Source organism: Macaca fascicularis, chromosome X (genome assembly GCF_037993035.2).
Source record: "Macaca fascicularis isolate 582-1 chromosome X, T2T-MFA8v1.1".
Classification (NCBI taxonomy): Eukaryota; Metazoa; Chordata; class Mammalia; order Primates; family Cercopithecidae; genus Macaca; species Macaca fascicularis.
The window spans coordinates 40,679,697-40,695,418 of record NC_088395.1 but is presented as its reverse complement, the minus strand read 5'-3'; the positions used below and the strand labels follow the sequence as shown (position 1 = coordinate 40,695,418).

The 15,722-nt window shown below is 36.6% G+C and overlaps 1 protein-coding gene across 3 annotated transcripts in view; it reads left to right on the top strand.

The window, feature by feature from the left end:
* MED14 (mediator complex subunit 14) overlaps nt 1-15,722 on the top strand; it is an 85,884-nt gene that overhangs the window by 21,178 nt on the left and 48,984 nt on the right. For all 3 annotated transcript variants that reach the window (XM_065537929.1, XM_065537928.1, XM_005593315.4), the window contains exons 5-12: nt 140-269; nt 1,005-1,133; nt 1,760-1,867; nt 2,747-2,879; nt 3,893-4,043; nt 4,572-4,683; nt 10,780-10,905; nt 13,377-13,455. In XM_065537929.1, coding sequence (XP_065394001.1) covers nt 140-269; nt 1,005-1,133; nt 1,760-1,867; nt 2,747-2,879; nt 3,893-4,043; nt 4,572-4,683; nt 10,780-10,905; nt 13,377-13,455 — 968 coding nt within the window. The remainder of the gene's footprint in view (nt 1-139; nt 270-1,004; nt 1,134-1,759; nt 1,868-2,746; nt 2,880-3,892; nt 4,044-4,571; nt 4,684-10,779; nt 10,906-13,376; nt 13,456-15,722) is intronic.

Genomic DNA, 15,722 nt, shown 5'->3' with positions numbered 1-15,722 from the left:
ATTTTTGGATGTAGACTGCAGAAATGTGTGTTGAGATTCTCTTAGGTAAAATATGAAAACACTGTATAAAAACAGGAAAAGATTTTTTTTAAAATCCCTTTTCGTACATTATTTACAAATCACTTAAATTTTTTTGCAGGATAAAATTATTCCCCCAGACCCAATTACCAAAATTGAAAAACAAGCCACACTCCATCAGCTGAATCAGATTCTTAGACATCGGCTTGTAACCACAGATCTTCCTCCTCAGTTAGCAAATCTTACAGTTGGTATGTATCTGAAATTTATTTTTTTTTAAGACTTGATGGCCAGGTGCAGTGGCTCATGCCTGTAATCTTAGCACTTTGGGAGGCTGAGGCAGACAGATCACTTGAGGTCAGGAGTTTGAGACCAGCCTGGCCAACATGGTGAAACCCCATCTCTACTAAAAATACAAAAATTAGCTGGGTGTGGTGGCACGCACCTGTAATCCCAGCTATTTGGGTGACTGAGGCATGATAATTGCTTGAACCTGGGAGGCAGAGGTTGCAGTGAGCCAAGATTGCACCACTGTACTCCAGCCTGGGCGACAGAATTTGCATGTTAGAATATTTTCCTGAACAGCTTTTTGGGTTTTATTCAAAGAAATAGCATTGTGAAGATTTGACTGACAGTTTTATGGTGTTTGATTCTATGACTTGTCAGCCATATCATTTCTCTTTAGTACCCAGAAATACAGTGCTGGTATTTGCAGCTTGGGAGTGGGGCTGGAAAGAGAGAAGGCTCCCCAGAGTTGAGCCTCAAGAAAATATTGTTCATTTATGTTAGAAGAGTTGCCTTTCATTTCTTGACCTGGAAGCTGGCTACTTCTTATTCAGGAACCATTGAATTGTTGGAACCTTATGAAAGAACCTTCAATCTATTTAAAAATTTTTATAAGTAAGACTCAAAGTTCTAGGTCAGGGGGAAGATTCTCATTTTCTAGCAAAGTACACTTCTTTTTCTTCATCTTTTTCTTCTAAAAGCAAATGGCCGGGTGAAGTTTCGTGTTGAAGGAGAATTTGAAGCCACCTTGACTGTGATGGGAGATGACCCTGATGTTCCATGGCGTCTTCTCAAGCTAGAAATTCTAGTTGAGGATAAGGAAACAGGAGGTAAATCATAAGTAGTGATTTAAATCATAAGTATTAATTTAAATGTTTGATATTTTTATATTATTGAAATATTCCCAGCTGGGGATGATGGCTCATGCTTGTAATCCCACTACTTTGGGAGGCCGAGGCAGGTGGATTGCTTGAGCTCAGGAGTTTGAGACCAGCCTGGACAATATAGCAAGACCCCATTTCTAAAAAAAATTTAAAAATTAACCAGGTGTGGTGTTGTGCTCCTATAGTCCCAGCTACTTGGGAGGCTGGGGTTGGGAGGTGGGAGGATCACCTGAGCCCAGGGAGGTTGAGGCTGCAGTGAGCCATGATCATGCCACTGCACTCTAGCCTGGGTGACAGAGCAAGATCCTGTCTCTAAAATATATATATATATTCCTGCAAAATAATAAATGTGTGTAGCAATTTATCCTGTAATTTGAAGCAAGTTTTGTAATTGTATCTACCTATTGACCGTGGAAGTTTCAGTGTTTCTCAGAGTACAATGTCAAGTTTCTGTAGATAATTTCAGTGCTTCTTAAAAAAATTCATTGTTATTATGTGCTTCCTTAGTTGGTATAGTGACACATTTGTACACCTATTTGATTAACTACCTTCTTTTCTTCTGCCAATGGAAGATGGGCGAGCTTTGGTTCATAGCATGCAAATCAGCTTCATCCATCAGCTGGTGCAGTCTAGGCTCTTTGCTGATGAGAAACCTCTTCAGGATATGTACAACTGCCTGCGTATCCTTCTGATATTTGAGACATGTATTTGTAAGGGTTTTGTGGTACCTCTCCCACATTTTTCATTTGTCCTTAGTCTTGTACTGTAGCAGTCTACATTCCTTGCCCCCATCTCCCCCACCCTTTTTAGGGTGCAAATAGAGCTGGAGAACTGGCCACTGTGAAGAATAGTGATATGTTTATAATAAACCAAATTTAAAATTTTACTGTTGACTTTGCAGGTAAAAGCAAAAAGTGATTAGTTAAAAATAGTGGTGTTTGAGGTTGGGCATGGTGGCTCACGCCTGTAATCCCAGCACTTCGGGAGGCTGAGGCGGGTGTATCACTTGAGGTCAGGAGTTCAAGACCTGCCTGGCCACCATGGTGAAACCCTGTCTCTACTTAAAAAAAAAAAAAAGCCTGTTGTGGTGGTGAGCACCTGTAATCCCAGCTACTAGGGAGCCTGAGACGGGAGAGTCGCTTGAACCCAGGAAGCAGAGGTTGCAGTGAGCTGAGATTGTGCCACCGCACTTCAGCCTGGATGACAGAGCAAGACTCCGTCACCACAAGCAAAAAATAATAATAATAATAAAGTACTGTTTGGTGAAAAAAAATAGTACTCTTTGGTCAATCCGTGTTCTCTAAACTATGATAAATTAAGACACAACCCACACTTTATGGTTTTATATTGGTTTAAAAAATATAAAACCTTTTTCTGAAATTATGCTATAAATTATAACAGTTTTTAGGATGAGCCATTGGAGAAATAATCATTTCAGAAATTTTCTTCAGAAATTTTTCTCCAGTTTTTCAATAAGAGAGCCTTTCTTAAATGAAGTTTGCCTGTATTTGATTGACTGTTGGTGTAACATACTAATTTTACTTAACAACATCGATCAGATTCTTTCTGTTTATCACTTCAGTTAGAAGTGTTACATTCCCAAACTCTAATGTTAATCCGAGAACGGTGGGGAGACCTTGTACAGGTGGAAAGGTATCATGCTGGAAAGTGCCTCTCCCTCTCAGTTTGGAAGTAAGTAAAATCAGTTCTGGTGGGTTCGTGCTATGACTGTAAATACTCTTTTATTTCTGTTTTTCTCTCATACATCTGATTTAATATACTGTTGACCCTTGGATAACACAAGCTTGAATTGTGTGGGTCCACTTATATGCAGATCAATTTGCAAGATGCGAAACGTGCGTATAGGGCCAACCTTCCCTATACGTGGGTTCTGCTGGCTGACTGCAGAACTGATTGCAAGACATGAGTTTGCATGGATTTTGGTATTGGGACAGGAATCCTGGAGCCAGTCTTCCAAGTATACCAAGGAATGACTGTATACCAATAGCTATGCACCTCTAGTAAGATGCTTTTGTTTAGTAAGGTCCCATGGTATTATGTAGACCACCTAGGACATCCATAGTTGACACCTGTCGTAGAACATGTTTTAAATACATAGACATTTACCTATTTGTACTAAGACTTACTATTCTTAAAAAGTTTGAGAGGTTAGTTTACTCTGGACTTATACCAAATTGCTAAAAGACCATTAGGTTAGATTGTTGGATATCATTTTTAAAAACATACATGCTTACCACAGTTTTCCACTTTGAATTGTGCCTGTTAAAAACTTTTCTTTGGGAGAAAATCGGTATTGGACTGTTTACAACTCTCAATTCCCTGTTTGAACTTTATTTGATTCCTGTTTTTCTCCTCACCCCCGCATCTTATTATCCCAAATGACCACCATTTTCTGTAAAGGAGTCAGAGGTGAGTAGATGCCACTTTGAAAACAGGTAGTTTTTGTTTTGGGGTTCTTTTTCGTGTGTGTATATGTTTTATTTTTAAATTATATATCTTAATGCAATAAATCAAATATTGTATTGGATTACAGAATAGCTATCTTCCCATTATTATTCCCTCCACAAACACTGAGGGCCTGCCATATTCCAGGCTCTGGCTAAACTGCACAATGGATTGTCTCTATTTTATTCTAGAAGTTAACAGACGGTGTTGAAAAAAATTCTTCATTTTTTTTTCTTTAGTCAACAGGTTCTTGGGAGAAAAACTGGAACAGCATCTGTTCACAAAGTTACAATTAAAATTGATGAGAATGATGTCTCCAAGCCTTTACAGATTTTTCATGATCCTCCTTTGCCAGCTTCTGATTCCAAATTAGTAGAAAGAGCCATGAAGGTAAAAGATCTCAATATATTTTAATATTGGTTTAAATGAATGTAACTTGCCATTTATCCTTAAACTCTTAGCATAAATTTTTAGAAATATCTAATTCTTCCTAAAACCTTTTATGAAACTTATTTTAAGTAAATGTTACATTTCTTACATTTGTTGTTTTTTTAAAAACATCTGATACTATAATATATAATTTTTAAGATATTCTTTCATATTTTATAATTTAGATCAGATACCATTTTAATTTTAAGGTCTGGCATTAGGGCACCATTAACTAATTTGTAATATCTTTGCCTTTACTTACCAAAATGTTAACTATAGTTTTTAAGCTATCAATACCATGTAAGTTAATTTTTAACTCAATACCATGTTAGTTAATTTTTAACTTTAAGTTTGCTTTCTATTAGTGGTTAACACTTAATCAATGTGATTCCAAAAGGAAATATTTTGAAGCACAGTAATCTACTGTTGGGCTTTTAAAGTAAAAATGTTTAAATTGCATGTATGAATTTGTTGTCCTTATTTATGCAGATTGACCACTTATCAATAGAAAAACTCCTGATTGACAGTGTCCATGCAAGAGCTCATCAGAAGCTCCAAGAACTGAAGGCCATTCTTAGAGGCTTCAATGCCAATGAAAACTGTAGGTTCTTTTAAACTGACATTTGTTTTTCTTTGGTTTAAACTAGTATCCAGTTTTATTTGATGGGAATCTTAATATGACTTTTTCCTGATATTTTGCTTTTATTGTGGAAGCTGGTATTTCTGCATTTAACTTGTGATCTGCCAAACTTGTCCTAATTTTTCCCTTATTACTTATTTAGCTTGGCCTCATTTTTGAAACATTTGTGTATTGGATTTCCTTAAAACTTTATGAAATGGGGCTGGGCATGGCGGCTCATGCCTGTAATACCAGCACTTTGGGAGGCCGAGATGTAAGGATCACTTGAGGCCAGGAGTTCTAGACAAGCCTGGGCAAAAAATGAGACCCCGTGTCTATTTATAAAATTTTTTAAATAAAAAAGAAAAACTTTATGAAACATGAGCTAACAATTTAATATGAATGATTTTAAAACTTTTTTCTAGTGATAAAACAACATTCCAAATATTTATAATATACTTGTAAAATATGCCCCTTTGAGTGAAGCAGAATTCATCCCTTGTCTTTTTTTAAAAGTTTTAAAAATTATTAGCAGAGTTCAAATAAGAAATGCAGGTACATGGACATAGTGAAAAATCTTCCAAGTTTAATTACCTAGCAAGTATATTCAGAGCTTTGAGGGACAGTCATTTTGAAAGTGAACCCTTTCATTCTAGGAATATAGGTTCACAACATCATAATGAGCATATTTACTATCCCTGCCCCAATTGTTTTTGGCCATAATTACGTTGTGCCTGCAGTGCACAGTCTTTAATTAAGTTAGATGACGTAAGTGAAGTGCCTTATAAGTAGGAAGTCTTAACAGTGCTAGTAACGAAGGTACTTCCTTTTGTCATCACAGAGCCCAGCTCAACCCATTATACTTAAAAAAGCTGCTTCTTAGGTATGTACTAGTAACTCTGAATTAAAACCACTTTGACAGAAATAGATTTTTAAAAAATTGCCTGAAGGAAAGACAGAAAGTTAGAAAACGAAATGTGCATTTAGAATACATACTCATTCAAAGAAAGTGAAAAGATAGAGGTGAAAAAGCATAAACCAAAGCATTAGCTTATATTTTTAAAGAGACTAAGGAGAGGGGCAGCCTAACTTAACAAAAATGCAAATATGGGCCTTATAAAAGAAATAAAGAATCTGCCAGAAATTTGGTGAATCTATTGGTTAGATGTATCTTGGGGGTGCCTGTCCATTAGCCCTATCAGGGTTTAACATTAGCTTCATCAGTACTTCATTATCTTAATTTAATTAAAAGCTTCATTAGAAGGCCCTCCCCTTTAATCCCTCAAGCAAAGATGTTAAATACAGACCTAAAAATTATGATTGGAAAGTATAATTGAAACTCTCACTGGAGTTAGAAAGGCTACTAACCACTGCCCCCTTTTGGTGTTTTTTTCTTAATAGCTTTATTGAGATATAATTCACATATAATTACCTCATTCAGTGGTTTTTACGGAAAGAGTTGTGCAGCTATCACTGCAATTTGATTTTAGAACTTTTTTTTTTTTTTTGGAGATGGAGTCTTGCCCTGTCGCCCAGGCTGGAGTGCAGTGGCGTGATCTCAGCTCACTACAGGCTCCGCCTCCCGGGTTCACGCCATTCTCCTGGCTCAGCCTCCCTAGTAGCTGGGACTACAGGCACCCGCCACCGTGCCCGGCTAATTTTTTGTATTTTTAGTAGAGACGGGGTTTCACCATGTTAGCCAGGATGGTCTCGATCGCCTGACCTCATGATCCGCCTGCCTCGGCCTCCCAAAGTGCTGGGATTACAGGCGTGAGCCACTGCGCCTGGCCGATTTTAGAACATTTGAATCATCCCAGAAAGAAACTGTGTACCCATTAGCAGTCACAACCCAGTCACCCCTCTCCTTCTCTGTCTCCCTTCTGGCAATCATTAATCTACTTTCTACCTCTATAGATTTGCCTATTTGGACATTTCATATAAATGGAATCATAATGTGTGGTCTCTTACATACTGTTTTTAACACAATTTTTTTGAGGTTCACAGTATGTTTCAGTACTTCATTCACTTTTATTGTCAAATAATCCATTGTATGGCTATACCGTCTTTTGTTTATCCATTCATCATTGTTGAACATTGGGGTTGTTTTTCTTTTTTGGCTATTGTGGATAATGCTGCTATGAACATTCATGCCCAAGTTTTTGTGTGGACATAAGTTTTCATTTCTCTTGGCTGTACACCTAGGAGTGTAATGGCCGGGTCTTGTGGTAACTCTGTTTAACCTTTTGACGTGTTTAACACCACTTTACAATCTAACCAGCAATGTGGGAAAGTTTCATTTTGTCCACATCCTCACCAATACTTGTTATTGTTTGCATTCTTTTATGTGAGGATGCAGTTATCTCAGTAACATTTGTTGAAGACTGTTTTTTCCTATTTAATTGTCTTGTCACCCTTGTTGAAATTCCCCTTTTGTTCTCTCTTTTTTAAGAAATGGGGTCTCACTGTGTTGCCCAGGCTGGTCTTTATCTGTCTGTCTGTCTGTCTGTCTGTCTGTCTATCTATCTATCTATCTATCTATCTATCTATCTATCTATTTTAAGTCCATGGCCTGCTGAACAGGCTGGTCTTATGCTCCTGGGCTCAAGCAATCCTTCCACATTGGCCTCCCAAAGTGCTGGGATTACAAGTGTGAACCACCATGTCCACCTCTTTTGTTCTTAAGGAAGAGTTTAAGTATTTTGCAATCTTAATTTTTCTAATTTTTCAAAACTTCAGTTGTTGAGATTCCAGAAAATAGGGGGTGTGTAATCTTTTGATAGGCTTTGGTTTACTTTAGTATCATCTGTAAACAAGGCTTAGTAAAAAAACGGAGCAAAAACTTGTAAGTTAAAAAATAGAAACAAAAAACTATGACTGCCAAGGGATAAATTACTTTGAAAAATAAACTCAAAGCATATGTTTACATAGGAATGGTTTTGTGTACTGTTCACCTAGGTTCTGAAGATTTCTAAAGAGAAGTCTTCAGAACTCAGGTGTAAAATTCCTTTTTGTAGAAATGTTAGAGATCTGAGTTCAGCTGTCTGCTCTTAAACAAGTCATTTATACTATTTGGGCCATTCTCCTCATCTGAAATTTGAGGATATTATAATAGTCCAGGCTCTTCCTAGATCTTAAACTCTAGTAGGAATGTGCTACACCAGTGGTTTTCAAGCCCTAGGTGTTTTGTAGAGTCCTAGGTGTTAGAGAAGGGTGCCTTAGGGACTATAATTTGGAAGGAAGGGGGAAGCTTGCATGCGGGGTTGATCTCCTCAGTTCTGCTTTAATCAGGACAGTTCTAGAAATGAGGACTGCTAGAGGAAAGAGTCTGCCGACCCACCATTTTAGAGCGTGTGCTTTAACTTGTTTTTAAAATTCACATGCATGCATTTATACTCTCCATGTAGTCTTACTTGATCCTTTTTTGATGGGTGAGCATGCTTTATTAAGATCCCTACTGGAACCAGGGACTACATAGTCTATTCTTAGAATCCCTTAGTGCAGTCACCCTTAAATCAGCTGGCTTTTCTTTTAACACCTAACTGGAATAACCCAAGGAAATGAGTAGCTCAGAGAATGGAGCATTTCAAGGGAAGGCTAGGGGAAGGCATAGACTTCAGATTTTGAGCAGCTCAGGTATGTGGTTTCGTGGGGGTAGAAATGGTTTAGGGGAGAGGAGGCAGGACTTTGGAGATAAGTTCCAAAAAGGCAGTGCAAGGCACTAAAAGTAACTTGAGATATGGCCCAGTTGGCAGCATTGCCTAACTCTTGAAAGCCAGGGTGCTGCTCCCTTGTGTTGTACTCTACCCTTCAGCGCTTGTAATCAGGGCATCCTGATCAGTTTGGAAGCTATGAACCACACACAGCCATTCCTAATTGAGCTTAGTTGCTGCTCTTCACTCTTCACACTTCATATTACTGTCTGTTCATCCATTCCTCATCTTGTTCTCAATAAATGATAGAAATAAAAGGAGATACGTATGTGTTCTTGCGGGACGAAATAGCAGCAAGTCCTGTCATCTTACACTGCTTTTAATTCCCTCTTCTTTATTTTCTTTGCAAGTTTCCCCATTTTTGTATACCTAAAACCTGTTGCCTTTATATGCTTTAGGGCATTATGTATTTTATTTTCTGTAAAGAAAACTGTGGGCATTGGTGGTTAAAAAATATGTACGTCAATTTATGTCTAAGTATTTCTTGTCTTTTGAACTGTGTTCTCTGTATTCTTTGATGCCCTATTTTTCTAAGAATACTCAATTGTGGTAATTAGATTGAAATTATAATTGTTACCCCAATTCCCAGAACTGGTTTTGCTCCGTTGCCACACTTTAGAAATGGTTTTGCTTTAGAGTATCCACTCCTACCCTGTCAGGAATTGTAACAGTATGGAAATGTTTCAAAAATCAGTAACTCTGTTTCATATTTGTAATAACTTTTTATTATGTTAACATAGTAAGTTCAGCAAAACATCACTGATTTGAACTAATTTGTCACATTGGTCTGAATTATATGGTAAAAGAAATTTTTGTTTTTGCCCTTTTTGTTCTGTTTTTTTCAGGTCAGAGTTCTGCTGGATTTGCATGTTAAACATTTTGTATACAAATATGTATTAGATGTACAGATTGAGTATCCCTTATCTGAAATGCTTGAGACCAGAAGTATTTCAGATCTCGGATGTTTTTTTCAGGTTTGGGATATTTGTATTTATACTTACAGGTTGAGCATCCCAAATCTGAAAATCCGAAATCCAAAATGCTTCATTAAGCATTTCCTTTGAGCATCATGTCAGCACTCAAAAAGTTTTGGATTTTGGAGCATTTCAAATTTTGGAGTTTAGGATGCTCACCCTGTGCTTTAAAGCAATTTATTTTTCTCTAATTAAATATATCTTCTGCAATCTTTTACTTTATTAATTTGTTTGATAATTTGTTTGTGTAGACAGTACCAATGGTAATGTCACCCATTTGAATTATTGAAAATTTATAGTAAGAGGTTTTGGTTTGTTTCTTTGATTCAAAAGGAATATAGATAATATACATTTGTCGAACACTTTGCTTTTTAAAGCACTTTTACAGCCTTGTCATTTCTTGATCCTAACAACCTGTGGCATAGAGGGGAAGATGTTATTGTCCTTGTTTGACAAAGTAGCAGGCAGAAGCCACGCCTGGTGAAAAGCCTGCATCGCCACTCCCCTCTGCGCCTGCCACGTTACCTCTCCTTCCTGCACCTGTATCGCCATTCCCCTCTGTATCTGCCTTTCTTTTTCTGTGCTGTAGCTTCAGAGGAACTTGGTAACAAGAAGAGCATATTCCTTTTACAACCCCTCAATCTGATCAGCACTTAGTGTGTTTTCAATGTTTTGCTTGTTTACTGGATTTCATTATGTCACTTGCAGAATTAAGAGAAAAGTTAATTGGGCCTGGTGGAAATACTATGAAACTCTAGATCAGGTATATTGTCAGCTTTGGGGATTTGTGTTTAGCAGTTGCCTATGTTCTTAATTCATCTGGGACTTGAAATGGAGTACACAAATGACTTGAAAAAAATTTTTCTTCCTGAGTAATCAATAATGTTTATTAGTTTTCAAGTGTTTCTTTAAACACATGGGCTCTAATTGCCAGAATACCTCTTTTTTATGAAGAATGGCATTGAAAATCATGCGGCCATAGAAGATATTTATTCTGTTTACAAACAACCAGTTTTCTTTCCATTATATATGAGAGAAAATCCTTAAAAATTAATTAACTTATTAGTAATTACCAAGTGAAAGTAAAACTAGAACTCAGCTCACTGATGAAATTGAATTTTCACTATTTCAACCCTCTTTAAGAAATTTTGGATTTTTTTTGCTGTAGTATTTGAGATGGGCATGTTTGTTTCAAGTCACCTTGAAAATTACTTTCTTTTCTTTTTGAACTACTAACTGACATGATAATACGATTGCAAATTTTGCAAAATCATGTTTTTCCTCTAACATTTAGGATCCTTCAATAGTTGGTTTGTTTGTACTCATTGATTGAGAAATAATTTTTCTGGAAAATATTCAGATGGAAAAGTAATTTTTAATTCTTGATTGTTCAGCTTCCATAGAGACTGCACTCCCAGCTCTTGTTGTTCCCATCTTGGAGCCCTGTGGTAATTCAGAGTGTCTGCACATTTTTGTAGATTTGCATTCTGGAATGTTTCAATTGATGCTTTATGGACTTGGTAAGTTACTAAATGATATAATCATTCAATGTAAGAAAAATTATTTTTAACAACAAAAAAATAAACATTTTCTGTCATTAGGTATTAGAAAGAATGGTGTATGATGTTCCCCTTCCCGAGTCCAAGTGATCTCATCATGGGGAGGGGGGAGAGGGGAGGGATTGCATTGGGAGTTATACCTGATGTAAATGACGAGTTGATGGGTGCAGCACACCAATATGGCACAAGTATACATATGTAACAAACCTGCACGTTATGCACATGTACCCTAGAACTTAAAGTATAATAATAATAATCATAAAAAAAAAAAGAAAATGTGGCACACATACACCATGGAATACTATGCAGCCGTAAAAAAGGATGAGTTCATGTCCTTTGTAGGGACATGAATAAAGCTAGAAACCATCATTCTGAGCAAACTATCACAAGGACAGAAAACCAAACACCGTATGTTCTCCCTCACAGGTGGGAATTGAACAATGAGAACACTTGGACACAGGGTGGGGAACATCACACACTGGGGCCTGTTTTGGGGTCTGGGGAGAGGGGAGGGATGGCATTAAGAGAAATACCCAATGTAAATGATGAGTTAATGGGTGCAGCACACCCATAGTACATGTATACATACGCAACAAACCTGCACATTGTGCACATGTACCCTAGAACTTAAAGTATTATAAAATAAATAAAAATTGAAAAAGAAAGAATGGTGTATGTAGTGTCGAAAGTGGGTATGGAAACAATAACTCTGGCTGATGTCAGTTCCTCAGGGCGTTTTTAACTGTACTTTGGATTTTCTTGTAGCAGATGTTGAACTTCCCAGTATAAAGCATATTCATGTTTGCTTATGTAAAATAATGTTGATGGCCGCTGTTTTTTTAGGTTAACTTATCTGTCCCAGTAGCTCAGTTTCTATTTTACCACTGGGTGACATGGAAATTACAACAAGGAATTCTAATGTCATTTGTGGCTGAAGAACATTTTTATTACAGTAGAAACATCTAAGATGACTTGAGGTACAGAATCCTGGAGGAAAGGATTTTTTTTTTTCTGGGCTAAACACAGTAGAAATTAAAGTTTGATTTCTTACTTGTTCTGCTACTGAGTTGGTGTTCTGAAATGATGAAATAAGAATTTAGTGTTTTTGTATTGCTACTGGACAGTGTTCTTGAATATATTAGGACATCTGCTATTTGAAATTAATATTCAGCTAGAAAGGTTGAAAATAAAGGACTTTCTGGTTATATTTTATAGCCATAGATTTTTTCTATGGGCTGCTCATGGAAAACTGAACTAATTACTTTGAATGACATCACATTTATGATGGCTAAATGACGCATTTATGAATTACTTTAACTGTGGGTTCCAAATAAGGCAAATGTTACTTGTTATTAAAAACTTATATTTAACTGTTTTCCTGATTATTAACATAGTACATACTCATAAATAAAAAACTTAAACGCACAAAAATTAGAAAAGCAACAGAAAATAGTCTTTTAGGGATGTATGCTTGTCTTAGCAGCTCAGGCTGCCATAACAAAATATCATAGACTAGGTGACTTAACAGAAATTTATTTTATCATAGTTCTGGAGGCCAGAAATTCAAGATCAAGGTGTCAGCGTGGTTGATTTCTGATGAGAGCTCTCTTTCTAGCTTGTATGTAGACAGCTGCCTTCTTGCTGTGTCTTCACATGGCTGAGAGAGCAACTTCTCTGGCCTCCGTTCTTATGAGTCTACTACTGATCCTTCATGAAGTCCCTACCTTCATGACCTCATTTAAACCTAATTGCCTCCCAAAGACCCCTTCTCCAAATACCATCACACTGAGGATTAGGGGTTCAACATATGGATCTTGGGGGGACATAGTTGACCCCATAGCAGTGCTTTTCTAATTTTTTCTATACTTTGTCCCCATTAATCAAAATCATTTTGTGTCTTGCTTTTTTTGCTCATTATTTACTAGCATTTTCTACTGTCATTAAAAATTCTAACTGACTTAATTTGCAAGCTGATCTTCAGCCAACAGCTCTTGCGTATGCCAGAGATCATTTGTGTTTCATAAGTAAACATTTCAGTGGAGTTTTTGATTTTATGATTTTTAAGGTTCTAAGTCTAGTAATACTGTGAGTTTTAAATACTTATAATTTAAAAATACTGATTAAGTAGACTAAGAGTTTGGGGAATTAAAATATAGGCAAAAAATGGATTCATGTATTTGTTACTTGTTCTTGCTGCCAGTGTACATTTGCTATTAATTAGTTGTCGTATCTATAATGCTGCCTAAATGTTAAAGAGGGAAAACAAACTAGGTTGGCTTATTTCTCATGATACATTTAGTTTAATTTTTCTCTGACTCAAAAACAACATAATTTTCTGCCTTAAACAATAATTTTCATTTGTTTTACACTACTTAGATAAAGGTTTTGTTTCCCATGTAAGCAGTTAATTAATTAGGTGCTTTATTCTGTAGACCAGGCCACCCTGGATGACATGGAGAAGTCTGTGAATGATGATATGAAACGAATCATACCCTGGATTCAGCAACTTAAGTAAGCTTATTTATATAGCTCAAGACTAAAAATGGAAACTTATTTTGACAAGATGTTTTCTTCTCCCTCATTACTTTTGGTCAGTCACTGTCCTTAAGGTTTATGACATGAAACTTAAGTGCCTTTTGGTACCTTAGAATCTAAATTATCTTGAAATAGTTCCAAGATGTCAGTTTCTCATATCAAATTCTCCTCTAGAGCAAATATAGGTGTGAACGGCATAACACTCAACTTTCATCCCTTACCACATTTTCTTCTGTACAAGCACTTTACAAATCACTTAAACAATGAATTTTATTGTATCAAGTGTTCTCTGTAATAAAGTCCTATTTGTTCTTATCCAGGGTAATCATCGTGGTTGACTACCAACTGACACTTTCAAAAGTCATTTCTGCTTCTCGAACACTGTCATTCAATTTGGCTCAAAATCCTTTAAATGCTTCACACTGTTAAAGTAAATAAAATTGAAAATGGAGCTAGATATAATTCTGTGGAGTTTCATTACCACTCTGGTACACAAAGGTACCCTTATAGCAACTCTAACAAACTCTTAAAATTAATAAAACAAAATTCCAAAGGATAAAAAAAAATTCAGAGACTAAAACCAAAACTGGCAAATGGAGAAGGCAGTACGGGGGGCAGGTGGGGCTTGTCTAAAGAAAAGACTATAAAGTGGGATCTATTGTTCTTATAATCTTTTAGCCTCTGCCCTTCCCTTTAGCCAATATTTGAAAAATTCAATATAACCAAGTAATGTTTTCATTAACAGGGTATGATTTTTTTTTTTTTTTTTGAGACAGGGTTTTGCTTTGTTGCCACCCAGGCTGGAGTAGAGTACAATAGCGTGATCTCAGCTCACTGCAACCTCTGCCTTCCAGGCTTAAGCGATTCTTCTACCTCAGCCTCCTAAATAGCTGGGACCACAGGCGCATACCACCATGCCCAGCCAATTTTTGTTTTCAGGGATTTTTTTTTTTTTTTTGAGACAGTCTCACTCTGTTGCCCAGGCTGGAGTGCAGTAGCGTTATCTCAGCTTACTGCAACCTCTGCCTCCCGGGTTCAAGGGATTCTCCTGCCTCAGCCTCCCGAATGACTGGGATTACAGGTGTGTGCCGCCATGCCAAACTAATTTTTTGTATTTTTAGTAGAGACGGAGTTTCACCATGTTGGCCAGGCTGGTCTCAAACTCCTGACCTCAGGTGTGATGTGCCTGCCTTGGCCTTCCAAAGTGCTGGGATTACAGGCATGAGCCACTGTGCCCAGCCCAGGGAATGATTTTTAAAGCCAGTAGATAGATAATATTATGTGAGCCTTTATTTTTGAGCAGCTATTTAGTTTATCTGTATGTGAAAAAAAAATCAGTCATTAATCTGGGTAGCGATTTCTAAAACTTTTAGTGTTTTAGCATCATTGTGCATTTTGGCTAAATAAGCAAGGTTTAAATATCCTAACATGCTTAATAATTCACATCTTGCATAACTTGAGGTTGTTTATCTGGCAGTTCTAGCTGCCCAAAATATAAACTAAAACCAGAAAGCTAAGTCCCAGAAGCCTTTAACTCACCAAATGTGTGCCTGTACGTAAACTTACATAATTTATTTATAAGAAAAGTCCCCTGATTGTCATTTATAATAGTGTTTCTCAAATGATCTGTGGTGAATGACCAGTTTGTCACTAATCTATCATGGGACGCTGATTTTTTGAAATAACTTTATTGAGGTATAATTTACATACCATAAAAATGCACCCATTTTAAGTGTACAATTCAATGATTTGTTGCAAATTTACTGACTTTTGCAACCATCACCACAATCTACTTTTAGAACATGTAGGACATTTCCATCACCCCAAAGAAATGTCCATTTATAGTTAACCATTCCCAACCTCAGAAAACTCTGAATCCACTTTCTATTTGCCTTTTCTGGTCATTTCATATAAAGTAGAATCAAAATATGCTATCTTTTGTGACTGGCTTCTTTCACTTAGCATAATGTTTTCAAGGTTCATCCATATTGTAGCATATATCAGTACTTCATTCCTTTTTATGACTGAATAATATTTCACTGTATGGATATACCACGTTTGGTTTATCCATTCATCAATTGATGAACATTTGGATTGTTTCCACTTTTTGGTTATTATGCATAATGATGCCATGAACATTCATGTAAGTCTATATATGGACTTATGTTTTCTTTTCTCTTGGAGTGGCACCAAGGAGTGGAACTGCTAGGGCGTACAGTAATTTGTTTAGCTTTTAAAAGAAA